Source organism: Canis lupus, chromosome 2, assembly GCF_011100685.1.
Source record: "Canis lupus familiaris isolate Mischka breed German Shepherd chromosome 2, alternate assembly UU_Cfam_GSD_1.0, whole genome shotgun sequence".
NCBI classification, from domain to species: domain Eukaryota; kingdom Metazoa; phylum Chordata; class Mammalia; order Carnivora; family Canidae; genus Canis; species Canis lupus.
Genome location: NC_049223.1, coordinates 71,985,147 through 72,012,984, shown reverse-complemented (window position 1 = coordinate 72,012,984; position 27,838 = coordinate 71,985,147). Strand labels below are relative to the sequence as shown.

The 27,838-nt window shown below is 40.6% G+C and overlaps 1 protein-coding gene across 1 annotated transcript; it reads left to right on the top strand.

Moving 5' to 3' along the window:
- The first annotated feature begins 33 nt into the window (after positions 1–33).
- On the top strand, positions 34–26,545 carry FAM76A (family with sequence similarity 76 member A). The gene is made up of 9 exons (XM_038531396.1): positions 34–210; positions 1,495–1,559; positions 5,079–5,133; positions 5,848–6,000; positions 9,585–9,739; positions 14,710–14,796; positions 20,793–20,928; positions 23,634–23,735; positions 24,254–26,545. Exons 1-9 carry the CDS (start codon positions 130–132, stop codon positions 24,338–24,340), a joined length of 921 nt encoding a protein of 306 aa, XP_038387324.1. The 5' UTR covers positions 34–129; the 3' UTR covers positions 24,341–26,545.
- Positions 26,546–27,838: the final 1,293 nt, after the last annotated feature.

Here is a 27,838-nt window from a genome sequence, read left to right as displayed (position 1 = left end):
GCACTCGCCGGCCCGCCCGCCCGCCGCAGCCGCAGCCTGCCGCCGCCGCCGCCGCCAGCTTGTCCCTCAGACTGTCAGATAAAGCGGCGGGCCGGGCCGGCTGGGCGGTGAGCGCGGCCCGGGCGGGACATGGCGGCGCTCTACGCCTGCACCAAGTGCCACCAGCGCTTCCCCTTCGAGGCGCTGTCTCAGGGGCAGCAGCTGTGCAAGGTGCGCGGGCTGGGGCGGCGGCCGGGAACTGGGACGCTGGAGGCGCGGCCCGGAGCCCCCTGTTCTGCGGGGCCGTTCGGCGGGGTCCCCCGGGCAGGGCGTGGCAGGCCCGCCTAGCTGAGGCGCCTCACCCGCTCCGCTGGGGGCCAGCGGGGCACGTGGGGACTCCCGGGCCCCCGCGGCCGGCGTGTCCGGCTGCTTAGCAACCGCGAGGGGATTGTTCTCGGACCCCTTGAGGTCCCGAGAGCGGACAGCGGGTCCTCTGCTCGCCCCCGACCAGCCGCACCGAGATCCATCCTGGGCTGGCTTCGCCGCCGCTGGTTGCAGACCGAGGGACCCCCTGCCCCGCCGGGAACTGAACTCCAGAGTTGGGTGCTGCCTGGGAGGAGAGTCTCCCAACTCGGGCGCCTCGCGGGCACTTTCCAGCCAGTCTCAGAGTTGGAGGTGGCGAGGCTTTATAGAAAAGCCCCACAGCGAAGCGTACAAAGCAAAAGGATTTTTCAGCATCCAGTTGATGACCTTCGCCCCTGGCCCTAACCAACTACTCTTCACTTTTTATTCCTGAAGGTCCAAGTTCTTTTTATCGTTTGAGTTGCTTCATCCTGCTTTGCCTATTTAATAGAAGTGCTGTGAGGCGACAGTTTAAAGTCACCAACCCGGCCTGAGAGTGATTTTGAGATAGTCCCAGATAATCCAGAGTTTGTGACTCTGATAGGGGTAACTCATCACTGTATGTCACTATTGCCTCAAATGGCCATGATTTTGTCACTGTTTACCCTGTAGGAGAGCTCAGATTTTATATGATTAAAATATATTATATATATATATATATATATGTGGCTTTTTTAGGCCATATATATATATATATATATATATATATATTTGAAATATATATATTGATTTTAAGGAACTTTGTTATAGGTAAGCAATAATGGTTTTAATTTAGCATTTTCATTTCACAAGTGAACCTGTTCAAAAAATCAAACAGTGCAAGTGGCAGAACCAGAACTAGAATCTGGGGCTTCTGATTTCTTGTCTGAGGCTTATTCATACATACTTTTGTTTTATAGTTTATGACTAGTTCCATATAAATTCTCAATTCTCACATCAGTGCAGCCTAGTAATGCCAATATGACAGAAGAGAAAAATAAGGCCCAGAAAGTTCAAGTGACTCACTCAAGCACAGTGGATATGCTGGGAATAGTACCTAGGTCTTCTGCCTCCTACTGAAGGCTGTTGCCATTTCTGACTGCCTTTTAAAATTATATCCTCATTTCATTTCAGGAATGTCGGATTGCACACCCTGTTGTGAAGTGCACCTACTGTAGAACTGAGTACCAGCAAGAGAGGTACAGTTTTTATTGACCATGAAGATGTTAGTTAATAGGCTTTTTCCTCTTAAAATCTGTAATTAGCTGCTTTTCAATGGACAGATGTGTAATTGATTGCATTATACACAGATTCTGCAGTTTTTCATTATAACACATTGACAAATACAAAATACACATATTGTTCCCTAGTTCTCCATTGATTGCTTAAATTTTTAAAGTTATCTTTTTTTTCAGATCCTTGATCATTTTACATTGTGTATATAATCTTTATGACACTAAGAAACCACAACAGTAAAATATGAGTCTCCTGTTTCAGTATGTTTATGTTCAGAGCTCCAAGAATTTATAAGCCAAAAGAAGATACTTTTGGAAATGTGATAATTGTTTTTTTTTTAATATTTTATTTATTTATTCATGAGAGACACAGAAGGAGAGAGGAAGAGACTTAGGCAGAGGGAGAAGCAGGCTCCATGCAGGGAGCCTGATGTGGGACTCGATCCCAGAAACAAAGGCAGAGGTTCAACCACTGAGCCACCCAGGCGTCCCAGAAATGTGACAATTGTGATAAAGGGTTTGTGAGCCCTAGTCACACTTGAAACTCATTTGCCTGATGTAAATCTCATTTTTAAAAATGTGAAAAACATTTAGGTGTGAGTAAACACAAATCTTTGGAAGACTTTCAATAGCAGCAAAGTAATTTATTGGTACAGTAAGTTCTGTGGGACTGCAACTGTAAATAAGTTCCTTAACTCAGGGTGAGACCTATTTGCTGGCTCACACATAGACCTAGAAACCTAGTTTTAATCAGTCTTATTTCAGTTCCAGGAACATTTTCCCCAACATTTTATTATGGATGTTTTCAAACCAGAAAAGGTTGAAAGAATTAGGCAGTAAACACTCATATACTCACCACTTAGATTCTACAATTTACATTTACTGTATTTGCATCTACGCATCAGTGTATTAACTTGTTTGTGATGCATTTTAAAGTTGTGGACATCAGTATATTTGATCCTAAGCAGTAAGCGTGCATATCACCAATGAAGTCTGATATTTGTTTATAGTTCATTTTTTTAGAGGTAAAATTTGCACACAGTGAAATGCTCAAATCTTGAGTACATCATTTGATGAGTTCTGCAAACAGTATACATCTGTATAACCCCAACCCCTTTCAAATGTAGAATATTACCATCACCCTCAGAGAATCTTCTCATCCCTCGTCCCACTCAATCCCTACTCTTCTTGCCTTTCCCATACAGCTACGGTTCTGATTTTCCTTTCCACCATAGATCAGTTTTACCTGTTCTAGCACTTCATAGAAATGGAAACATACAGGGCATACTCTAACAGCATACTCTAGAAGTTTTAGATTTTACATTTGGGTCTATGATCCATATTGAATTTATTTTTGGGTGTGGGGTGTGACGTGAAGTTTAACCATTAATTCACACCACATTTAAAAATTGATTGAAGAAGAGGGCACCTGGCTGGGTCAGTTGGTGGAGCATGCAACTCTTAATCTCCAGGTTGTAAGTTTGAGCCCCATCTTGGGTATAGAGATTACTTTAAAAAATTAAATAAAAAAAATGGATTCAAGATGGATCATAGAAATAGTTTTTTTTTTTTTTAATTTCAGGAGTGTGTGTGTGTGTGTGTGTGTGTGTGTGTGTGTGTATCCCACTTCTTCAGTAATAAATGTAAGTATAAACCAAAATGTTCAACATCACAGAATCACTGAAGTGAATCTTCTTTCTAAAAGAGCGTCCTTTAGGTGGCTCAGTTGGTTAAGCATCTGACTTCGGCTCAGGTCATGATCCCAGGTTCTGGGATGGAGCCCTGCATCATGCTCCCTGCTCAGTGGGGAGTCTGCCCCTCCCTCTGCTTATGCTCGCACGCGCTCTCTCTCTCTCTCTCTCTCTCTCTCACATGCTCTCTTTCTCTCAAATAAATATTGAAATATTTATTGAATAAATAATGAAATCTTTTTTTAAAAAAGTTTCCTTTAAATACACTGCACTTCTTGTACTGCCTTTTTTTTTTTTCTAAGATTTATTTATTTATTCATGAGAGATAGAGGCAGAGACACAGGCAGAGGGAGAAGCAGGCTCCTTGCAGGGACTCCGATGCGGAATTCAATCCCGGATCCCGGGATCACAACCTGAGCCGAAGGCAGGCGCCCAACCATGGAGCCACCCAGGTGTCCCTTTGTACTGCCTCTTTAAAATGGTAGAAAATAGAAAATTGCCCTGGAAACTATTTCGTTTGAATATTTCATTTTATTTAAATATTTTCTACTTTGCGGTTTTTCTTTGTTTTAACTTTATGGTCACTTTTATAGGACTTTATGAGAAAATAATCACAAAATAGCTAATAGACTGGATTTTTATGTGATTTTATTTTCAGCCCCAGAATATTGTTTATTGTTGCACATCAAGCATTTGTGAAGAATTAGACTTTGTTTGAAGATGATTTTTTTCCCCAAGGCAGTTTATCAGTTTTGATATTTATTTAGGTCATGTTATGACCTCTGGACCTTCACAAGACAGAAGATGTTTTTATTTTTGTCAGTGCTTAGTTCTTAGAGAAATTGGAAATATTGACAAAATATTTGGTCATAGCATCTATTTCCTCACATCTGGGATTTTCCTATGCTTTTCCTTACAGAGGAGAGTGTAGACAGATTAAGGTCAACATGGATAGAATTACTAACTTTGTATTCCAAACATATATTATATTTTATTTCTCACCTCAGGTTTCTCAGATGTTTATCCAAATTGAGAATTACTGCTAGTCCATTTCAGTCTAACATAATATTCTTTTGAGAGTTGTGTCCATATTTGATCATTTTGTTTAGTAATACTTGGAGATGTGATAATCAGAAATAACTCACCACTTGGGATCCCTGGGTGGCTCAGGAGTTTAGCGCCTGCCTTCGGCTCAGGGCATGATCCTGGGGTCCCAGGATTGAATCCCACATTGGGCTTCCTGCATGGAGCCTGCTTCTCCCTCTGCCTGTATCTCTGCCGCTCTCTCTCTGTCTCTGTTTCTCATGAATAAATAAGTAAAATCTTTAGGAAAAAAAAAACACCATTTTTTTTTTAAGATTTTATTTATTCATGAGAGACACACAGAAAGAGAGAGAGAGATGCAGAGACCCAGCCAGAGGGAGAAACAGGCTCCTTGCAGGGAGCCTGATGTGGGATTTGATCCCAGGTCTCCAGGATCACGCCCTGGGCCGAAGGCGGCGCTAAACTGCTGAGCCACCCGGGCTGTCCCATAACTCACCATTTTAATGAAAGTCTCATTTTATCTGAGCTAATAAACTTAACAACCTGGATAATTAATAAAAGAGTTAGTGGCCAGATACTCAACCTTCAGTTAACCAAGTATCCAGACCACATATCTCCTTGGCACTTAGCAATGAGTAAATTCTGTGGGCTTAAGGAGGAATCAGTTTTCAGATGTTGTAAGTAAAACAAGTTTTTTTCTTATAAAAGCCTCTTTTTTTAAAAAAAGTGTCTCTTTTTTCCTTAACAGTAAAACCAATACAATATGCAAAAAATGTGCTCAGAATGTGCAGTTATATGGAACGGTAAGTAGAGTTTCTCTGTACTGAACAATGAATACTCAGGCCTCTTGGAACCTTACATTCTGTGGATTATTAATGTAATTATAATATCTTTAGTAGAACTGGTTATGGGTAAATATTTTCTCAGAGTTTATTTAGTGTTTGAGCTTTTAAGCTTAGCTAATACTTCAGATTGAGTTGTTCTGTGTTTATGGTCATGATGGCAAGATTGTCATCATAATTTTCTTTGAGAGCTTCAGTAATCAGTATGAAAAGAAGAATCCAAAGATGGATCTTACAATGTGACCTCTTTGGTAGCAGTTGACTATTTATTTTGATGAATGGATTTTTTTTCGTCTCTCAGTGTTAGGATTCTGGATACTATGTCCTTCCAGGCATTCTCCTAACCTATAATAAAATGATAATGGCAAAATGGCCTTTTGAGAAATTTGGAAGCACATGCTGATTTCTTCAAAGCATGGGTTCTGTTGAGTTTCTTATAGAAGTCCCAGTGTATACACTAATGGGATTTTGTTATTTTTTTGTTTGTTTTAAAATCAATAGCTGTGCAGAAAAACACTTTAAATAGTGTTAGGAATTTGATTGGTATAGAAGGAAATGTATGAAGTTGGGAATACATTTTTACAGTGACTAATGAACTGTGTAATAGGAATTATTGCTTTTAAAAATGCACTCATATTTTATAATGTACTTAGTTGACCTTTTTTTCTCTTTAAGCCCAAACCTTGTCAGTACTGCAACATAATTGCAGCATTTATTGGCAACAAATGCCAGCGATGCACGAATTCAGAGAAGAAGTATGGACCACCATATTCATGTGAACAGTGTAAACAACAGTGTGCATTTGACAGGAAAGATGATAGAAAGAAGGTAAATCTCTGTTTCTGTTGATTTTTTTTTTTTTTTTTTTGTCTTTCAGAGAAATTAAGGTGGGTCACTTGTGTCAAACAGCGGTGCCTGTTGGGCTCAGTTGGTGGAACATGACTCTGGATCTTGGGATTATGGGTTTGAGCCCCATGTTGGGTGTAAAGATTTCTTAAAAATAAAATCTTTAAAAAGGGGGGGTGGGGTACCTGGGTGACTTAGTTGAGCATCTGGCTCTTAATCTCAGCTCAGGTCTTGATCTCAGGGTTATGAGTTCAAGCCCCATGTTAGGCTCCATGCTGGATGTGGAGCCTACTTAAAGCCTACTTAAGGGATCCCTGGGTGGCGCAGCGGTTTAGCGCTTGCCCTTGGCCCAGGGCGCGATCCTGGAGACCCGGGATCGAATCCCACGTCGGGCTCCCGGTGCATGGAGCCTGCTTCTCCCTCTGCCTCTGTCTCTGCCTCTCTCTCTTCTCTCTGTGTGACTATCATAAATAAATAAAATTAAAAAAAAAAAAAAAAAGCCTACTTAAAAAAAAAAAAAAAAAGCCTACTTAAAAAAAAAAAAAAAAGACCTATAATAGAGAATTCTCAGTTCTTCTAGTTTTTATTGACCTTGAAGATTTTCAGCCTTTGTTTTCTTCATTTACCAAATGTGGACAATTATATTCTTTTTTTAAAAAAAATTTAAATTCTTTTTAAAAAATATCTGTGTTTATGTTTAAGTATTTATTTAAGTAATTTCTGCATCCAAGGTAGGGCTTGAATTTATGACCTTGAGATCAGTAGTTGCATGTTCTTTTGACTGAGCCAGCCAGGCACCCCTGGGCCATTATATTCTAATATTTCATAAGTTAGTATTTCATAAGAATCTAAATGACAGTGGTCAATATCCCATATAAGTGAAGTGGTGATTCACAGAATTTTATTTAATTCTATAAAGGAGAGATTGTGACTTAAGCAAGATACATTACCAATTTCACTATATGACTCTTTAAATGTTTCTATCTGTTGGGGATCCCTGGGTGGTGCAGTGGTTTGGCGCCTGCCTTTGGCCCAGGGCGCGATCCTGGAGACCCGGGATCGAGTCCCACGTCAGGCTCCCGGTGCGTGGAGCCTGCTTCTCCCTCTGCCTGTATCTCTGCCTCTCTCTCTCTCTCTGTATGACTATCATAAATAAAAATAATAAAAAAAAAATTAAAAAAAAATGTTTCTATCTGTTGAAGTTAAAAATCACAAGATGACATAGAGGAGAGCCCTATGTGGAGTGATGATGATACGTTGGTAGAATAAAAGTGATATAGATTTGTTCTGTTAAAAACCCTCCAGTATAAAACCCAAACCTCTTTCCTGGCCTGCATGGCCCACACCTGCCTCTCAGTTTCATCTGACATCACATCTCCCACCCCTTGCCTATTTCGGCCACACTGGCTATCTTTCAGCCCTTCAGGTGTGCCAGTGTCATTCCCACCTTTGTGCTAGCTGTCATTTTGCCTGATAACATCATTTTCTAAAGCATCTTAATTGGTTTCTCAAACTCAGATGCCACTTCTTCACAGAGACCCTTACTAACTTACTCACCCCTTGTTATATTGCCTTCATAGCATGTAACATTGTGAGAAATTATCTTGTTTATTTGCTTCTATGTTTGTCCACCTGCACTAGAACATGAGCTCTTTGTCCATCTTGTTCTCTGCCACATTCCCAGTGATCTGGCACATAGAGAGTGCCCCCCTTGTATTATAGTATATAAATTATGTAAACAAATTTATACATGCATATTTAGATTGATAAGAGTGATACTTTTATTGAGACCTATTTCCTCTCCCTTTTAGTTGTTTTACCAAACATGGCCAAAATGTTAATCTGAAATATATCTCCAACTTGCTGTTATTTATTGTGAAAATTTGTACTTCTACTTTTTGAAAAGTGACTGAGGGAAGCCTGGATGGCTCAGTGGTTTAGCGCCGCCTTCGGCCCAGGACGTGATCCTGGAGTTCCTGGATCGAGTCCTGCGTTGGGCTCCCTGCATGGAGCCTGCTTCTCCCTCTCCCTGTCTCTATCTCTCTCTCTCTCTGTGTCTCTCATGAATAAATAGATAAAATCTTAAAAAAAAAAAAAAAGGAAAAAGTGATTATTTTATATATTTTTATTTTTATTTTTTTTTTAATTTTTATTTATGATAGTCAGAGAGAGAGAGAGGCAGAGACACAGGCAGAGGGAGAAGCAGGCTCCATGCACTGGGAGCCCGACGTGGGATTCGATCCCGGGTCTCCAGGATCGCGCCCTGGGCGGAAGGCAGGCGCTAAACCGCTGCGCCACCCAGGGATCCCCTATATTTTTAAATTTGAGGTATAATTGACATACACTAGCTTCATATATATAGCATAATGATTCAATATTTGTATGTATTGGAAATTGATCACCACAATAAATCCAGTTTACATCTATCACTATACACAGTTATAGAATTGCTTTTCTTGTGATGAAAACTTTTAAGATTTACTCTCTTAGCAACTTTCAAATATGCAATATAGTATTATTAACTATAGTCATCATACTGTATATTATAATCATTTTGTAAGTAGATATTTATACCTTTTCACTACTTTCACTCATTTCACCTATGTCCCACTCTCCACCCCTGGCAACTATCAATTTGTTCTCTTCAATAAATATTCTTTTAATGAAAGAATATAGTACAGAAACTTTTTCAGTGTCCAGAGGAACTCTTTGGAGATGCTTAGGCTCACAAGAGCCGATTCTTGCTAACCATATTCATTAATTTACAATGACTCTGCAATGATCAGAATACTTTTTTTTAAAGATTTTATTTATTCATGAGAGACAGGCAGAGAGAGAGGCAGAGACACAGGCAGAGGGAGAAGCAGGCTCCATGCAGGGAGCCTGATGCGGGACTTGATCCCAGGACTCCAGGATCACACCCTGGGCTGAAGGCAGATGTTAAACCTCTGAGCCACCCAGGGATCCGGATGATCAGAATACTCCTGCCTGACAACCAGAGCACCTTTCCCCTGAATCTGAAAAGCTGTTTTAGGAATCAGGAGGTAGCATATTATAATCATTGGAATATAAACTTTGCAATCCCATAGGCCTGGGCTAGCAAAATGATCCTGGGCAAGTTACTTACTTTTATTATGCATCAATTTCATAATTTTTCCAGTGGGAAATAACAGTAACTGCTTCACAGGACATAGGGAGATTTAATTGAGGTAGAAGACTTGCCTAAGTTCACATACCACATAAATGACAGAATTGGGACTTAACCCAGAGGTTCTAACTCCCAATACCTATATTCTGTAGTACCGATGTACTACATTCCCTCTTCTTTTTTTTTTTTTTAAATTTTTTTTTTTTTAATTTATTTATGATAGTCACAGAGAGAGAGAGAGAGGCAGAGACACAGGCAGAGGGAGAAGCAGGCTCCATGCACCGGGAGCCCGACGTGGGATTCGATCCCAGGTCTCCAGGATCGCGCCCCGGGCCAAAGGCAGGCGCCAAACCACTGCGCCACCCAGGGATCCCCATTCCCTCTTCTTTATCTTTATCTTTGTCTCTTTGTCTCTCAGGTAGATGGGAAATTGCTGTGTTGGCTGTGCACACTTTCATACAAACGGGTCCTTCAAAAGACCAAAGAGCAGAGGAAACATCTGAGCAGCTCTTCCCGTGCCAGCCACCAGGAGAAGGAACAGTATCGACTGAGTGGTGGCAGCCATTATAACAGGTAACCCCAAGATGCGTAAGATGGGGCTAGAGGTACTGGTTGGTCGGATAGAAACACAATTAGCCGGGATGATACCATTTGGTGTACATTTTCCTAGTCTTTTCTCTCTAGTTACTAGCCTTAGGAGGAATCTCCTTTACCGTAATTTACAGTTCATGTGTCTTCCAAGCGCCAGTGAGATTCATAAGGTATCAGGATTTCCTGACTTGGTTTGTATTGTGTCTAAAAAGTTTATGGAACTTGTTCTACTTTCCCTGTGATGTTCTCCTCACCCTTGGAGTGGGTTATCTCCTTAGAGGATTGGACATTTCACTTTCTGAGGGATGCAGCTTTTTTTTTTTTTTTTTAAGATTTTATTTATTTATTCGTGAGAGACAGAGAGTGAGAGAGAGAGAGAGAGAGAGAGAGAGGCAGAGACACAGACAGAGGAGAAGCAGGCTCCATGCAGGAAGCCTGATGTGGGACTCGATCCCAGGATTCCAGGGTCACACCCTCGGCCGAAGGCAGGCGCCAAACTGCTGAGCCACCCAGGGATCCCCTGTATGCAGCTTTTTTTTTTTTTTAATTTTTATTTATTTATGATAGTTACACAGAGAGAGAGAGAGGCAGAGACACAGGCAGAGAGAGAAGCAGGCTCCATGCACCGGGAGCCCGACGTGGGATTTGATCCCGGGTCCCCAGGATCGCGCCCTGGGCCAAAGGCAGGCGCCAAACCGCTGCGCCACCCAGGGATCCCTGTATGCAGCTTTTTTAATGCACATTTGGCCAGGAGGTTAATGTTCTAGGTTTGTCCTGATGAGATCTAGTCAAAAAGATGTCCTTTCATTGCAGTCTTAGCTTCCTTTCAGAGTATCTGAAGTTTTTGTTAAGAGTTTTGGCTCTGAATTGAATCCCAACTCTACCAGGTTCTCTGTGTGGGATCTTGGGCAAGCTTTTTCATCTGTAAAATAGGGAAATAAGAATATCACCTGATAGAATTGTTGTGAAGATAAATTATATAGTGCGTGCATAGTGGTTAGTTTTATCACTGGCATAAAGGAAGCATTCAGTATATTTTAGTTACTGTTTGTTATTGTTACCATTATGATTTTGTTTGTTCATTTAGCAAACATTATTAAGTACTCCCATGGGCCAGGGATTCTGCTAGGAAGGCAGAGATGAATAAAAGAATCATGCTGCTTACCAAGAGTATGCAGTCTGGTAGGGAAGACAGGCTTGTAATCAAATCATTGCAATATAATTCAATGAACACCACAGTGGAAACATCAAGATACAGGCATGAGAGGCAGTAGTAATTAACTGCCTTGGGAAGTCAGGCAACAGACAGAGGCTCAGAGAGAGCTCTGAGCTGGTGTTGGAGCTGGATTTTAGGATGAGTTGGAATTGTCAGATGGAATGGGCAGAGGCATCCTAGGCTGAGGGAATAGTGTTTGCAGAGACACGGAGGGCATGAGACCATATGGAACCCTGGGGAACTGCAGTCCTTTTATGTTGCTGGACCTTATGTTTGGGAGCCAGGGAATGGGAGTAAAAGGGATTCTGCAGATGTGTTAAGGAGCATGAACCTGATCCTGTGGTCCATAAAAAAAATAACTCTGATTATTGTAGTGAATACATTGGAAGAAAAAGAGACTGGGGGCTAGTTAAGAAGCTTTTTTTGTAAGAGTCCAGGGTAAGAAATGTTAATATTAGAATCTCAACTCAGGCCATAGCACTACAGGTTAAAGACACAGATTCAGGAAAATAGTTTAGAGGGAAAATTATGAGAAATTTAGGTAATTTGATGAATAGGTAGATGGACCGGAGCTGGGTGAGCAAAGGATAATTCTGAGGTTTTTTTACTTGGATAAATAGTAGATTCCTAACCGAGAGAGAATATAGGAAGAAGAGAAGTTCAGTTTTAAAAAGTTGATTATGTGGGGCACCTAGGTGGCTTAGTCAGTTAAGTGTCTGACTTCAGCTCAGGTCATGATCCCGGGGTTCTGGGATCGAGCCCCACAAGGGGCTCCCTGCTCAGCTGGGAGCCTGCTTCTCTCTCTCCCTTTGCTCCCCACCCCACCCACTTGTGCTTTCTCTGTCTCTCTCTCAAATAAATAAAATATTTTTTTAAATTAAAAAAATAAAAAGTTGAATTTAGAGGATCAAGAGTTATTATTTTGTGGGAGCTCAGCTTAGAACTCAAAAGAAAGATTTGGATATGGCCCATTGGTAGCACATAAGAGTCGGTGGGAATAGAAGTTGTTATAAAGTGTGGATTCCTGCTGCTCTACTCCAGGCTTTAAATTCAATAGAATCTAGGATAGAGTCCATGAAATCACATTAAGGGAACACCCTTTCCAACCCATGTAAGTAGTTGTTAAAACCACGTTCTTGGATGATATAATTCAAGTTGGAGGCTGAGAACAGAACTCCAGAAGCACTCAAGAGGGATAGAGTATTTGCAAACCATATACCTGATAAAGGGTTAATATAAAAAATATATGAAGAATTCATACAACTCAATAATAAAGTGAATAACCCAATTTAAAAATGGACGGAGGACTTGAATAGACATTTTTCCAAAGAAGACATACAGATAGCCAATAAATGCATGCAAAGGTGCTAAACATCACTAATCATCAAGGAAATGCACATCAAAACCACAATGAGAAATCTCACATCTTTTAGGATGGCTCAGTCGGTAGAGCATGTGACTCTTGATCTGAGTCATGAGTTTGAGTTCCACTTTGGGTGTAGAGATTACTTTAAAAAAAAAAAAAGAAAGGAGGGAAAAGATAAGAAATAACAGATGTTGGTGATGTTGTGGAGAAAGGGAACCATTGGTAGGAATGTAAATTGGTACAGCCATTGTGCAGAATAGTATGATGGTTCCTCAAAAAATTAAAAACAGAACTATCATTTGATCCAATAGTCATTCCTGGGTATATATGCAAAGGAAATGAAATCAGTATCTTGAAGAGATATTTACACCCTATGTTCACTGCACCTTTATTCATAATAGCCAGGAGATGGAAACAATGTAAATGTTCTGCAGTGGTTGAATGGATAAAGAAAATATATTCACCCCCCCCCCCCCACACACACACATACTGTGTGGTATCACTTCTACATGAAATCTTTTTAAAAGGCTAATTTCAGGGACGCCTGGGTGGCTCAGAGGTTGGGTGGCTGCCTTTGGCTCAGGTCGTGATCCCAGGATCTGGGATTGAGTCCCACATCGGGCTCCTATGAGGAGCCTACTTCTCCCTCTGCCTGTGTCTCTGCCTCTCTTTCTCTGTCTCTCTCATGAATAAATAAATAAATCTTAAAAAAAAAAAAAAAAAGCCAATTTCATGGAAACAGAAACTGGAATGGTGGTTGCCAGGGGCTGAGGAAAGTGGGAAGTGGGGAGGTTAGGTCAAAGGATATATAAACTTTCAGTTATAAGAAGAAAAAGTTCTGGGAATGCCTGGGTGGCTCAGCGGTTGGGTGTCTGCCTTTGGCTCAGTGCATGATTCTGGAGTCCCAGGATCGAGTCCCACATTGGCTTCCTGCGTGGAGCCTGCTTCTCCCTCTTCCTGTGTCTCTGCCTCTCTCTCCGTGTGTCTCTCATGAATAAATAAATAAAATCTTAAAAAAAAGAAAAAGTTCTGAGGATCTAATGTACAGCAGAGTGACATTAATATGGTATTATAGGGACCCCTGGGTGGCTCAGTGGTTGAACATCTGCCTTCGGCTCAGGGCATGATCCCATGGTCCTGGGATCAGGTCCCATATTGGGCTCCTCACAGGGAGCCTGCTTCTTCTGCCTATGTCTCTGCCTCTCTCTGTGTATCTCTCATAAATAAATAAATAAAATATTTTTAAAAATGGTATTATATATTTGAAAATTGCTGAGAGTAGATTGCTATAAAAAGCAAGGTAACTGTGAGGTGATAGATGTGTTAATTATCTTTTTTTTTTTTTTAAGATTCTATTTATTTATTCATGATAGTCACACAGAGAGAGAGAGAGGCAGAGACACAGGCAGAGGGAGAAGCAGGCTCCATGCAGGGAGCCCAACATGGGATTCGATCCCAAGTCTCCAGGATCGTGCCCTGGGCCAAAGGCAGGCACCAAACCGCTGTGCCACCCAGGGATCCCTGTGTTAATTATCTTAATCTTGGTAATCATACCATAGCATATATGTATATCAAACTGTCGTATTACATACCTTACATATATAGTTTGTCAGTTACTCCTCGATGTAGTTGGAAGGGGAGAAGGTTAGCAAGGTCAGTGGTATCAATTATTGAAGAGATCAAGTAAGAAAAGGTCTTACTTGAGGATGAACTCACTGGGGCCAAAATGATTTTTAGTGGTGTTGTGGGACTCATTAGATTCACAGAACTGTAGTGAAGAAGAATTGGACTAGGAGTTCAACCTGGTGTCTAGTCCCAGCTTCACCGTTGACTAGCTGTATATCCTTGGGTAGTTCAGATAACCTTGATGAGCATCAGTTTCTGCAGACTAGAAATAGTACCTTGTATATACCTCACAGAATTGGAGGTGCATATGAATCATTAAATGTAAAAGTACTTTTTAAGGGGTGGCTGGCTCAGTTGGTGGAGTGTGTGACTCTTGATCTCAGGGTTATGAATTTGAGCCACACTTTAGGGATGGATCCTACATAAAATTAAAAAAATTTAAAAATGTTTTAGAAGATTACTTTTTAGCTATAAAGTAGATTATACTTCTTACTAAAATTTTAATAGGTTGTTAATAAAGTAGGTAATATTTAATTAAAGCTAAGAATTTGGGGGGGAGCCTGTGAAAGTGAGCTGCCCATGCACCTATAAGACCTATGAAATCAACACCGTGGTAGATTTTAGTAATCAAGAATAACTGTATGGAAGAGCTATGATATGTTGGTCCCATTTAACAAACTTTTATTGTGGTGTTTTATAAATCTTTGATTTCTAATATGTATCTCTCTATTTTTGCATTAAAAGCCAGAAAACACTTTCTACGTCTTCAATTCAAAATGAAATCCCAAAGAAAAAATCCAAGTTTGAGTCAATCACAACTAATGGAGACAGGTAAGCCAGTTGGTGTGTGTACATCCTTCCATTTGAGGTGCTGCATATACAGTTACTGAAACAGGGTATGCCTTGGACCTTATCTAGGATTGTTATTGAGGTTCTGAGGAACATTATTACATTAGCCACTTGATAGCTTATGAATAAGCAGCGCCAATATTGGTTTATAACTCTAATCCTGTCATTAAAAGACAAATACATATAACTGGATTTAACAGCAACTGAATTCTATTGTCCACAAATAACTCCCCCACACTAATTCTAAGAAGTTAGGAGCTATATGCTTTTTACTTTGATCTGTGCCTGTGGCCTCCTCCAGGCAGGGCAGGAGTTGGTCTTGAGAGGTGGAGCAGTGACAATTTGGAATTAAGGCAGTATTGCTTAGTCTATGAGTGCAGATACCAAATCAGCAGAGAACAAGATGTATTTAAATATTTTTACTTATTTTTAAACCTGTTTAAATGTATATTTTTATTTGTTGCTTTCCCTTCTCCGTCTGAGCAATGCTTTCTCTTGTAAGCTACTTTATCCCAATATCTAGAGTGCCCCATCCATGTTGGTGCAGTGACTGCTTCCCAACCAAGTCTTGGGGCCACCCATTTTTCTGTTTCTGCATCCCAGGCCCAGTGAGACACTGACATACTCTCCCCCAAAATCCTTGGAATCATCTCCATTCTGAAAACTCCCAGTGTCAGTTCTCCTTCCCAGCCAGTGGTAGGTATGGGAGTAGAGTAGCACATAGGCTTACCAGGGCTTTTGTTTAGGGGAGCACAGAGCACCTGTGAAATTTATTCTTTCCTATTACCTTTTTTATTAACTTGCTTTCAGATTCAGCAAGGTTTGTTTCTTTCTTCTTTCTTTCTTTCTTTCTTTCTTTCTTTCTTTCTTTCTTTCTTTCTTTCTTTCTTTTTTTTTTAAGATTTATTGATTTATTTGAGAGAGAGAGTGTGAAGTGAGGAGGGGCGGAGGGAGAAAATCTTCAAGCAGATTTCCCACTAAGCACAGGGCCAACACAAGACTCAATCCCAAAACCCCTGAGATCATGACCTGAGCCAAAACCAAGTCATGTGCTTAACCGACTGAGCCACCCAGTCACCACTACAAGGTCTTTTTATCCTCTAGTATCATTGATTTGTATTTCTTGAAATGAACCTTCTGGAAATGTTGGACAAATTATGAATTATGTATTCAAATTATATTGGGGAAGGAACTATGAAGACCATCTTTTCTGGTCAGCTTTAGTGTTCTCTCAGCAGATATTCTGGCCATTATGAAGATTGCCATCACTTCTGCCAGGGTGCATGATCCTCCAAAAACCATGTCTAGGGGTGAACCTTTCTGAGATTCCTGCCTTTGTAGAGGTCTAGGCCAAGACCCAGAGCATTTAGATTCATCATTTCTATTTTGTGCTCATTTATGACCCAGACTGTATATGAATGACCTGAAAAAAACCTTTAGTTGAGCCAATGAGCCCTTAAAGTTTACCTTTGAGCTTTTGTTCTTAAGATACTGCCATTATTCTTGTTGTCTATTGCTTTGGATATACAAAGCTAAACTTAAGTTTTCTTTTTTTTTTGAAGATTTATTTATTTATTCATGAGAGACACAGAGAAAGGCAGAGACATAGGCAGAGGGAGACACAGGCTCCTCACAGGGAGCCCTGTGTGGAGCTCGATCCTGGATCCCTGGATCATGCCCTGAGCCGAAGGCAGATGCTCAACCACTGAGCCACCCACGCGTCTCTGAAAACATTTTTTTTAAAGATTATTTTAGAGAGAGAGTGAGTGTGTGCATACACATAGTGGGAAGTAAAGCGGGAAAGAATCTCGAGCAGACTCCTCACTGAGCATGGAGCTCTGCATGGAGCTGGATTCCACAACCTGAGTGGAAACCAAGAGTGGGGACACCCAACTGACTGAGCCACCCAGGTGCCCCTTACTTTGAAAACATTCTGGCAAGCCTTTTTTTGATGGCCCCCTTTGTAATGTCATGTAAAGCCCTAGTCTTTTTTTTGAGTATCTGTCTTGAATTCACTTCTGTACCAGATGTAAACAGGCTCGCTTCTGAGCGCTCCACTGTAGCTGCCTCCCCATTTTCAGTGCATCACAGTCTACTTTCCTGGCCCCACTTTTAAAATATCCACATATGGGGACGCCTGGGTGGCTCAGCGGTTGAGCATCTGCCTTTGGCTCAGGGTGTGATCCTGGAGTCTGGGGATCGAGTCCCACATCAGGCTTCCTGCATGGAGCCTGCTTCTCCCTCTGCCTGTGTCACTGCCTCTCTCTCTCTCTTTCATGAATGAATAAATAAAATCTTAAAAAAAAAAGAAACATATAAAAATAATATCCACATATGCTCTTTTCTTTGCCCTTGTCATCCCCTCCTATCTTTTGCAGGCTTCTCCTGACAACTTTCCATTCACCTCGCTGTTCTCCCACATTCTCCTCTCTTAGTTTGTAAGGTTTTTTTTTGTTGTTTTTTTTTAGTTTGTAAGTTTTGAGGCATGTTTGATTTTTTTTTCTCTTCTTTTTACTTCTCCATTAGCCTTCCGTATCATACAGGAAGAATGCATCGCTTTAGGTTGGTTTTCTTTTTTTTTTTTAATATTTTATTATTTGAGAGAGAGAGCATATATGAGCAGGGGGTGGGGCAGAAGGAGAGGGAGAAAAAGAAGCAGATTCCACAGTAGCATGGAGCCTGACATGGGGCTTGATCCTAGGACCCTGAGATCATGCATGACCTGAGCTGAAGTCAGATGCTTAACCAATTGAGCTACCCAGGCACCCCTAGGTTTTTTAATAAAACCTTTAATTGAATAGTTTTATTTAATTTTTTAAAGATTTTTATTTATTTATTCAGGGGGCAGAGGGTCCAGAGGGAGAGAGTCCTAAGCAGACTCTGCATTGAGTGCAGACTTTGACATAGGGCTCAATCTCATGACCCCGAGATCAGGACCTGAGCTGAAACTAAGAGTCAGACACCCAACCAGCTGTGCCACCCAGGTACCTCTTGAATAGTTTTGTACTTCTAAAATGGGTTTTTGCCTTTTTTTTTTTTTAAGTATCTTGCAGAATTCATAGCCTCCCTCTCATATATTCTAGTTTGTTACATTGTAGGAAAAACTTCAATTTGAGGAAAATCTGAGTTCATTTCTATCTTTCCTTACCAGAGAAAATATACCAGCTACTTTTTTTGTTTGTTCTGTTGATGATAATAAAGCACTCTCAACAATGGGACGCCCAGGCTCACCTTGTGGTTTATTGTTTCTAAAGGATATTCCTTTCCTTTCCTCATAGTTTTTTAAAATTTTATTTATTTATTCATGAGAGACAGAGAGAGAGAGAAAGAGAGAGAGGCAGAGACACAGGCAGAGGGAGAAGCAGGCTCCATGCAGGGAGCCTGACGTGGGACTTGATCCTGGGTCTCCAGGATCAGGCCCTGGGCTGAAGGTGGCGCTAAACTGCTGAGCCTCCTGGGCTGCCTAGATTTTATTTTAAATAATCTCGGGATCCCTGGGTGGTGCAGCGGTTTGGCGCCTGCCTTGGGCCCAGGGCGCGATCCTGGAGACCTAGGATCGAATCCCACGTCAGGCTCCCAGTGCATGGAGCCTGCTTCTCCCTCTGCCTGTGTCTCTGCCTCTCTCTCTGTGTGTGTGTGACTATCATAAATTAAAAAAAAAAAAAAAATTAAATAAATAAATAAATAAATAAATAATCTCTACACCCAGTGTGGCGCTTGAACTCTCAACCCCAAGATCAAGTCACATGTTCCACTGTCTGAGCCAACCAGGCACCCCTCTTCATTGTTTTATTTCATTCTGCATTTGAAGTATGCCTGAAAGATTAGCCTTACTTTGTGTGGTCTTTGAGGTCTTATATTAAAAGGTTTGGAAAAGACAAGAAGCTTCCTAGAGAAATAGTGAGTTCCTTCTCATTAGAGATACTTGGAAAGAGACTGAATCTGATTTTCTGCCTTGATAATCTAGCCATCTGCTTTCATTTGCTTTCCAGAAAAAAAAAAAAAAAAAAAAAAAAAAGCTTAGAAAGTTAGAAAGGTCAGGCCGTAACATAGGATAAACACAACTGGTCTTGTCAGTAACATATTGGTATGGAAAGAATCCTCTCAAGAAGCAAATAGAGAAGGGCATTTTTGGGACCCCAAGATTTATACTACCCCATTACTCCGTTTCATTTTCATTCTGGTTATGGGTTTAAGTAAATTCTTTGGATTGAGGGAAGAAAGTCCCTTGGCAGGTATTGAAATTGGTGGAGACTTTGATGGGTTCCTTCAGTATTTTCTCCTGCGTGCCTTGTTTTATTATATGACATTTATTACTTTTTGTCACCCAGTAATTCTGGACATTCATCATTTATGAAAGCACTGGTACATTCTTCTGACATTCTCCTCGTGTGCTTCATGTATACCGAGAGAGAATATTCTTTTTTTTTTTTTTTTTTTTTTTAAGATTTTATTTATTCATGAGACACAGAGAGAGGCAGAAACAGGCAGAGGGACCCTGATGCAAGACTCAGTCCCAGGACCCTGGGATCACGACTTGAATCGAAGGCAGACGCTAAACCAATGAGCCACCCAGGCATCCCAAGAGAGAATATTCTTATCAACGGACTGTGTCTTCTAGTCATAGAAATGTTTGGTAACTATGAGGATGTCCAGTGATTCCGCTTGCTCTTTTGAGTTTCTACCTAAATAGAGAAGTACTGGTTATTAGATATAGTTCAAGAAGTAGGAACGAACCAACAGCAAGGGGGAACTAGAGTCATTGCTATATTGATATAGGGAGCTGGGAATTAATATTCCAGTGTCTGCTTAGGAAAAACAGGTTTGTGTTTTACTTTAAAGGTTGCCCTGGGAAGAGTAAGAACCACCTTTGGGAAGACTCTGGACACTGACAGTATATGACTTTCATGGCAATGATTCCTTAACTTGTTTTGAGTTTAAGACATCTCTGACCAACCGGGAAAGCTATGGAGTTTCACCCTAAAAACCACTCATTATATGTATACACTGAATTATATGTACAATTTCAGGGGTTTACAGGTTAGATTCCCTGGCACTGGGCCTGGTTAGAAGACACTGCTAAAAAGACAGAGTTCACTTGGCACTTTGAAAAAATGAAGTGCTCAGGTACTGTTACTGAGAAGAATCTGTTGCAAATCCAGGTTGTGGTGTGACTCTGGGTTTGCCACCTCTTTGTTCCTTTTCTAACTAAATATCACTGAATTCTTGATACTGGAAGTGGTGGTCAACAGGCCAGTTACAGTGTAGGGGAAGTTGGCTTCCTTCCTGTTAATTTAAAAGGGACTGACTGCTTCTGGTATGGAATGCAGTAGGGGTGTGTGTGTGTGTGTGTGTGTTTATTTATTTGAGAGAGAGAGAAAAAAAATGAGTTGGGAGAGGGACAGAGGGAGAAGTAGACACTCCACTGAGCCAGAAGCCCAACATCAAACACTTAACTGACTGAGCCACCCAGGCACCCCATGCAACAGCTTTTTAGCAGTTGTACCACATCATAAAAGCTTTGCGGCAGAAAATAACCAAAAGATGAGCTCTGTGGGGAGCTCTAAAAGAAAAATACATGAGCTTACAATTGATAACTTACCCAGATTCTAGGGTAATTATTTAATTACAAAAAAATGACTGTTTCACCCATGAATAATTGGGGATTTTCAATGCACCTGAAACAAAATGTCCTTGGCTTTTAGAAAATGCGTTTGTTTTCATCTTGAATGTGAGAGGAGATGCTGCAGAAATGCTATGGGTTTTGATTTGGTTGGTGTAGTTATGATCACCTTGCCTGTACAGTTTAGCAAAGTCTGTTGAGTCTGGCATATATGGAGCATTGTGCTTACCACTGGGAATTCAAATAGTTGTTCTTACCCTTGAGCTTGTAGTCAAGTGGCCTATGGTGTGTCCTCAAGTAGACAAAGGTTTATCCCTCCAAGTTACTATTTTTCCCCCTCTATATTTCTACTCAGCTTTTCCCCAGACCTGGCTCTGGACTCACCAGGCACTGACCACTTTGTCATCATTGCCCAGCTGAAGGAAGAAGTGGCCACTTTGAAGAAGATGCTGCATCAAAAGGATCAAATGATTTTAGAGAAAGAGAAGAAGGTACAGTTTTGTTAATACCTTTCAGGCCAGAATGATGCAAGGGTAAGCATGTGGTGCAATAGGGCACGGTGCTAACTGATGTTTATTTGGTACTGATACCAAATAACTGATATTTATTTGGTACTGACCAATTAAAACGACAGTGCCCCTCTTAATTCACAGTGGGGGCATAACTCACTACTATTCTCAGCATGAGTTGCTTTGGAAGGTTGTAATCAGAAGGTGCTGAATAAGCATGGAGTCGGGACAAGAGGAGGTAGTTATATAATTGGAATTTTTAATGCTCTCAGGCTAAGAGAATCTGATGTCTCCATCTCTATTATTGGGATGACCATATCTGTGGGACACTAATACTCAAAATATGTGGGCCAGGTCTCCCTCCTTCCTGGACAATGTTCAGGTAGGCCTTCCTCCATGACTCTTACATCACTTTGCTTCCATTACTGACAACTCCCTTCCTGAGTGACCCATTCTTTAAACACCTTAGTATCTTCAGTAAAGTCTTACTCTGGTCTAACAGTTATTCTCCCTCTTTAAGGGAATTTTTTAAAATCCTTCTTCTATTCAGGTCTATTTATCTTATTGGGTTTGTAAAGAATATCTCATTTTTGTCTTAATATATTAATAACAATAATAGCTAACTTTTATTGGATACTTAACTGTGTACCTAACACTTCTGCATACTTTCCATGTATTAACTCATTTATCCTCATAATAGCCCTTTGAGGGCAGCCCTGGTGGCTCAATGGTTTAGCGCCGCCTTTGGCCCGGGGTGTGGTCCTGGAGACCCGGGATCGAGTTCCACGTTGGGCTCCTGGCGTGGAGCCTGTTTCTCCCTCTACCTGTGTCTCTGCCTCCCTCTCACTCTCTCTCTCTGATGAATAAATAAAATCTTAAAAAAAAATAGCCCTTTAAGAGAGGAATTATTGTTATCATCATGTCATAGATGAAGGGAGCCTCCAATATTTTTCCTCTTAGGCTTCCTTCTCCTAGTTGTGTTTTCTTCCTTGAGGCTGTATGTTTTCTTGCTAGGATTCAATCTGAATGGCTAGCCAAAGGCATTTATAATATTAAAATATTTACATTCATTCTTTCAATCTAATTTCGACCTCATTTTACAGATGAGGAAACAGACCCAAAGATATTAAATGATGTACCAAATCACACAACTAGTAAATGGCAGAACAGAGTAACTCCAGTTTTTCTGACTACTGCTCTTTCTACTAGCCTGTGCTTTCTTCTGCTGGTAAGGTGGAGATTCATGGGGAGAGACCAGTATTCTTTCCACTTTACTACATGACTGTTAGATGAAAGTAGACTTAGGTATATTTTCTTCATGGACTAAGTGAAAATGGCACATAAAAGGATTTTGCAAAATAGAGATAAAATGAACACTTGTTTCTATTACTTTGCGAAGTTTGGGTTTTTAAAAGGGCCAAAAACAAATAGGTTGTTTCTCATCACTTTCAGGATCAAGGTCACACTCCTTGGCTTGGAACATAGGTCCTGCTACCTCATGCCTGCTTATCTGTAGCATCATCACCTGCCACTTTCCATGCTCATTAGTCATTCGAACAAGTTGTTGGTTACCTCAAACCTTCTGGCTACGCCCATATAGTTTCTTTTGCTTGGATGCCCTTCTCCTTGTCTTGTGTGCCAATTGTACCTCATGTACCTTAAAACTCAGCTCACACATCACTTCTCAACATAGACATCTCTCGGGCAGCCCAGGTGGCTCAGCAGTTTAGCGCCTGCCTTCATCCCAGGGTGTGACCCTGGAGACCCCATATTGAGTCCCACGTCGGGCTCCCTGCATGGAGCCTGCTTCTCCCTCCGCCTGTGCCTCTGCCTCTCTCTCTTTGTCTCCTCTCTGTGTATTCTCATGAATAAATAATAAAATCTAAAAAAACAAAAAACAAAAAACAAAAACAAAAACCTAGACATCTCTCTTTGCTCCTTGAATAGCATAGTCAATAGAAGAAGGCCTGGGGTTTGAATTCTAGCTCTGCCACTTGATAACATGTATGATCTTGGCCATGTTACTTAACCCTTTCTAAGCCTCAGTTTTCCCATCTATGAAATGGGAAAAATAATATTGCCTCCCCAAAGGTTTATCATAGGATAGAATGAAATAATATAATCAAACAGTTTAGGGCACCTGGCTGGCTCAGTTGGAGGAGCATGCAACTCTTGATCTTGAGGTCGTGAGTTCAAGCTCTATGCTGTGTATAGAGATTACTAAAACAAACAAACAAAAACTACATGTATATATGTATATATAGTATATATTCTCAAACATTTTGCCTAGAATAAGTTAAAAATTCAATAAATGGCAACAGCTGTTATTCTCCTGGCTTCTCTCAAACCGTCGGTCATATTGTATTATAATCACTGATTTTTTGGAGGATTATTGGCATGTATTAAATACATAAAATCTTTAAAACCTGCCAGTGATGAAATATGAGAGATGATATGTCAGGATTTTGTGTAATTTTCAGGAAATCTTTAGAAAAAATAGGATACAGAATCCCCTGGTTTTGATGTAGTTCTGGATCTTCAGGAGAGCCCTGGATTTCATTCATTTGGAAAACCGTTAGTTCTTTGGTATCAGAACATTTTTTGTTGACATTCTCACAAGTGGAGCCATGCACAGAATTGGACACAGCTTTCTTCTGGTCACTCTGCCTTTTTTGTTTCCCCCTCAGATCACAGAGTTGAAGGCTGATTTTCAATACCAAGAATCTCAGATGAGAGCCAAAATGAACCAGATGGAGAAAACTCACAAAGAAGTCACAGAGCAATTGCAGGTGAGTCTGCTTATTTTATGTGGTAGCCCTGGTGTATTTAGCTGATTGTGTTTTAAGTGATTATCTTTCAGACTTCTTTATCTCAGGGTATTGACAAATTCACATTAATCCACCTTGTAGCTGTCTTTTATTGTTTCATGGTTGGCTGTATTCTGATCTTTTTCCCTCAAAAAACAGTGGAATTAATAAATGTGTGTTTTGATTTTTGGGTAAGCCAGATGTGATTCCAGATGTCTGGTTTATGAATTCTGTTTATCCAGCATGTGAAGGCACTCTGGTTTGTTTGTGTTCATAAAGCACCCTTTTGTAACAGTGGATCCCAGGAGATTGAAGTGTGCTGATTAGCCTCCAGCAAACACTGTCTTCCCCTGAACCAAGCCCTAGAGCTTTCTGTTGTTTTCTATCTCTAGAACTTGTTCTCTTCCTGACCCTCTACATTGTATGCCTTAGCATCTGCATGAAAAACATGTCCTGTCCTGTTAAAACATCCTTCTTTTTCTGATTTTTTGTTTGTTTAGGCCAAAAACCGAGAACTCCTGAAGCAGGCAGCTGCCTTGTCCAAGAGCAAGAAGTCAGAGAAGTCAGGAGCTATAACTTCTCCATGAGAGACCATAAGGAGGCTTCCAGCCACAGCAAAGGGGTTTCCTGGGTTAGGGTTGGTGGCCTGGCTGTTATCTGGGAATTGCAAGCTTTCTTAAGAAATCTCTATTTTATTACAGTTATCCTTCTTTGTGGGATTGCAGTGGGCTGAATGGAAACACCTGGTTCATGCTGTGTCATGACTGCATGCTTGGATGTTTGGGGTTCCAAGCTCTCTGTCTCATACTCTCACTCCTCCCCCCGCCTACCCCCATACTACTCTGTCTCTCTCTTTGGGTACTACTGTGTGTGTGTGTGTGTGTGTGTGTGTGTGTGTGTGTGGTGGTCACTGCTCAGTGTTATGTGCAGAATAATTTTTTTTTTTCTGGTCCATCATTGCATCCTGCCATACCCATGAGCAAATCGTTTGGCATTAATTACATATCACTGCCATCCTCTGAACTTTGAAAACTGCCACCTTAAGACTTGGTACAAGGGAAGAGGCCTTCTCTCTCCAATAAATCTTTTGCTTCAGGGTATACTCTTGGGTTTTTCTCCAGGTATATTATGTATGAACTTTGTACTATGTATAGCCAGAGTTTTATTTATTTTTTAAAAAAAGAAACTTTTTCTTGATAAAGGAATAATGATTAGCCTAGCTTGTTCTTGTAAAAGTGATGCCTCTTTAAAAAAAAAAAAAGGTTCTACTCTCTACCTTTTAGTAAAGGAATAAGACCTTTTCTTGTTACCTTGGAGTCTTAAAAACTGATTGCTGAGGTGAAATAATTCAGTGTATAAGTATGAAGTTAAGTGCCTTTTGGAAGATTTCTTGGAAGAGCATTTAAGAAGATACTTAAGGGAGATTTGAACAGTCTGTCTTTTTAAATAAGGGCAGAAAGAAAGGTTGTCCAGGTTTTACTGGACATTTCCCTCCTCTACCCCTTTCTTGATTGTTTTATGTGACTGATTTTAAATTCTCACACTGCCACTTCTTTTTAAAAAAGAAAAATACCCTTGTATCAGTTGTTATATTGGGCTGTTGTTAGAGAACATTTTTTTTAATGAGCAGATCAAAATGAGATAATATTTGAACTACAGAGCATTTGGGGAGTCAGTGCAAGCTGCTCAAGTATGGATTCTGAATCTGATTGGGAGAAATAATATCACTGTATCTTCTCCCCACTCCTCCTCACCCACCCCAGCCTGTACACTCCCTGCTTTTAACGGAAATGTATTGAAAACAGGTGCTTGTCAGAAGCAGCTTGGCCTCAGCTAGAATTGTTTGTGTCCTGTTTTCCCTTCTTGACCCAATAGGCACATGGATTTACTTTTCCAGGAGAGGAGATAGATTTACACTTCTAGCCATTCTCTCAGGTCCTCTATGGGATGTTTGTGAAAGAAATGAGAGATGTGTAAGTGCCACGAAACACAGTAAAATCAACTACCTTGAAATTAGTGCACAGGGGAGGGGTACTATGGCTAGAGGTAACCACGAGGGCAGATGACATTTGTACCTCAGTGTACCAAAATTGTAAGCAGTCAGTGTAACGTGCTAGGCATTTCCTAGAGGCAGATGCTTATAATTTATGATGACATTCTCACAAGTGGAGCCATGCACAGAATTGGACAGAGATGTGGAAATAGGTAGCTTCTTTCTGAGAAGAAACAATGGACCATGTTGCTTCAATCTCACTCTAGTGGGGGAGGTCATTTTCCCTTCAAAGCAAGGGAAATGGCAGTGCTAAATAGTTTTGTAACTTTTTGAATGAGAAACTTTTAGGTAAAGATAAACTGTCAGATAATATTTTTCAGATGCATTTACGTTTAACTATGGGGAAATGATTGTGGAAAAATATTAACAGTCATGGTTTTTTGGGTTTTTTTAATTTGGAAGACTTGAGAAATTCTGTTTCATGAAGTGACAATATAAAAACACATACTTAGTTTTATACTAAATCTTTTTTTAAGGTCTTGGCATTTAATATAAAGCAGATTCACACATTTTCTAACTTTCCACAAGTTCCAAAAGGTGAAGGAAGAAACCTCAGTCTTGAAATTTTGGTTTTTAAAAATCATGACACTGTTTTACCATGAAATTGAGTAGCTAACTTTTGGTAACACCTTTTGTTCATTTGTATGTTTGTATAATGGACATTTTGAAACACAGGAATGTTTTGGTTTGTACAAACTTTGAAAAATGTGTGTTAATAAAAATATTGACTCAAGTACAATGGTTCGGTGATTGATTGCTGGTTTACCAATGGACATATCCCATTATGTCCTTCAGCCTAGAAAACATTTTGTCTTGTAGACTTAAACAATTAAAAGCATAACTGTGGCAGCGCCTGAGCGGCTCATTTGGTTGTGAACGCCTTTGGCTCAGATAATAATTCCAGGCTTCTAGGATTGAGCCCTGCCTGCTGCTTCCTTTCCCTCTGCCTGCTGCTCCCCCTGCTCGTATTCTCTCTGTCAAATAAATAATTAAATCTAATAAAAAAATAAGGGGCAGCCCAGGTGGCTCAGCAGTTTAGCACCACCTTCAGCCTGGAGGCCCAGGATCGAGTCCCATGTCGGGCTCCCTGCATGTAGCCTGCTTCTCCCTCTGCCTGTGTCTCTGCCTCTCTCTCTCTCTTTCTCTCTCTCTGTCTCTCATGAATAAATAAATAAAATATAAATAAATAAAAGAATAAAAGCTGACCTGTGGTAATAGGGAGTTTCATATCCATCAGAGAATAAACTCATTCTCTTTTTTGTTCTATGATTTTATTTTCCAGTTTAAGTGCTTGCTTTGTTATAAACCCTATGCTAGGCAGTGAAGATACAGAAGTGAAGAAAATTAACAAATTACTGTCCTCATGGGGCTTCCATTTATGAAATACTGGACAACATTGTTCCTTGATTTTGTATTCATTAATTTTTTTTAAGATTTTATTTATTCATGAGAGACGCAGAGAGAGAGTCAGGCAGAGACATAGGCAGAGGGAGAAGCAGGCTCCAATGCAGGGAGCCTGATGTGGGACTCGATCCTGGGACCGTGGGATCATGCCCTGAGCCGAAGGCAGATGCTCAACTGCCGAGCCACCCAGGCATCCCTCACCATTAATTTTCAAAATATAATACAGGATGAATCTTTATAAGGTATATGTGAAAGGATTTTGAGATGCCATCTCAAGAAGGAGAGGAATGTATTAGTTTGAAACTTTGGCACTGGTAAGTTTTAAAATTAATAATGGGTGTTCTCTCAGTGTCACTGTCACATCCTGGTCACTCTATAGTCTCTTTGACAACTTATTTTCTCTAAATTGAAGACAGTTTTATTTTGTAGGTACTATGGTCTGAATGTTTGTACCCCCCTAAACTGACATGCTGAAATTTTAAGCCCCAAAGATGATAGTGTTAGAAGGTGGGGCCTGCCTTTGGAAGGTGCTTAGGCTCTATCCTCATGAATGGAATTACCTTGCCTCTATGTGAGGACACAGCCGGAAGGCACTGACAGTGGCCTAGAAAGAAGGCCATCACTAGAA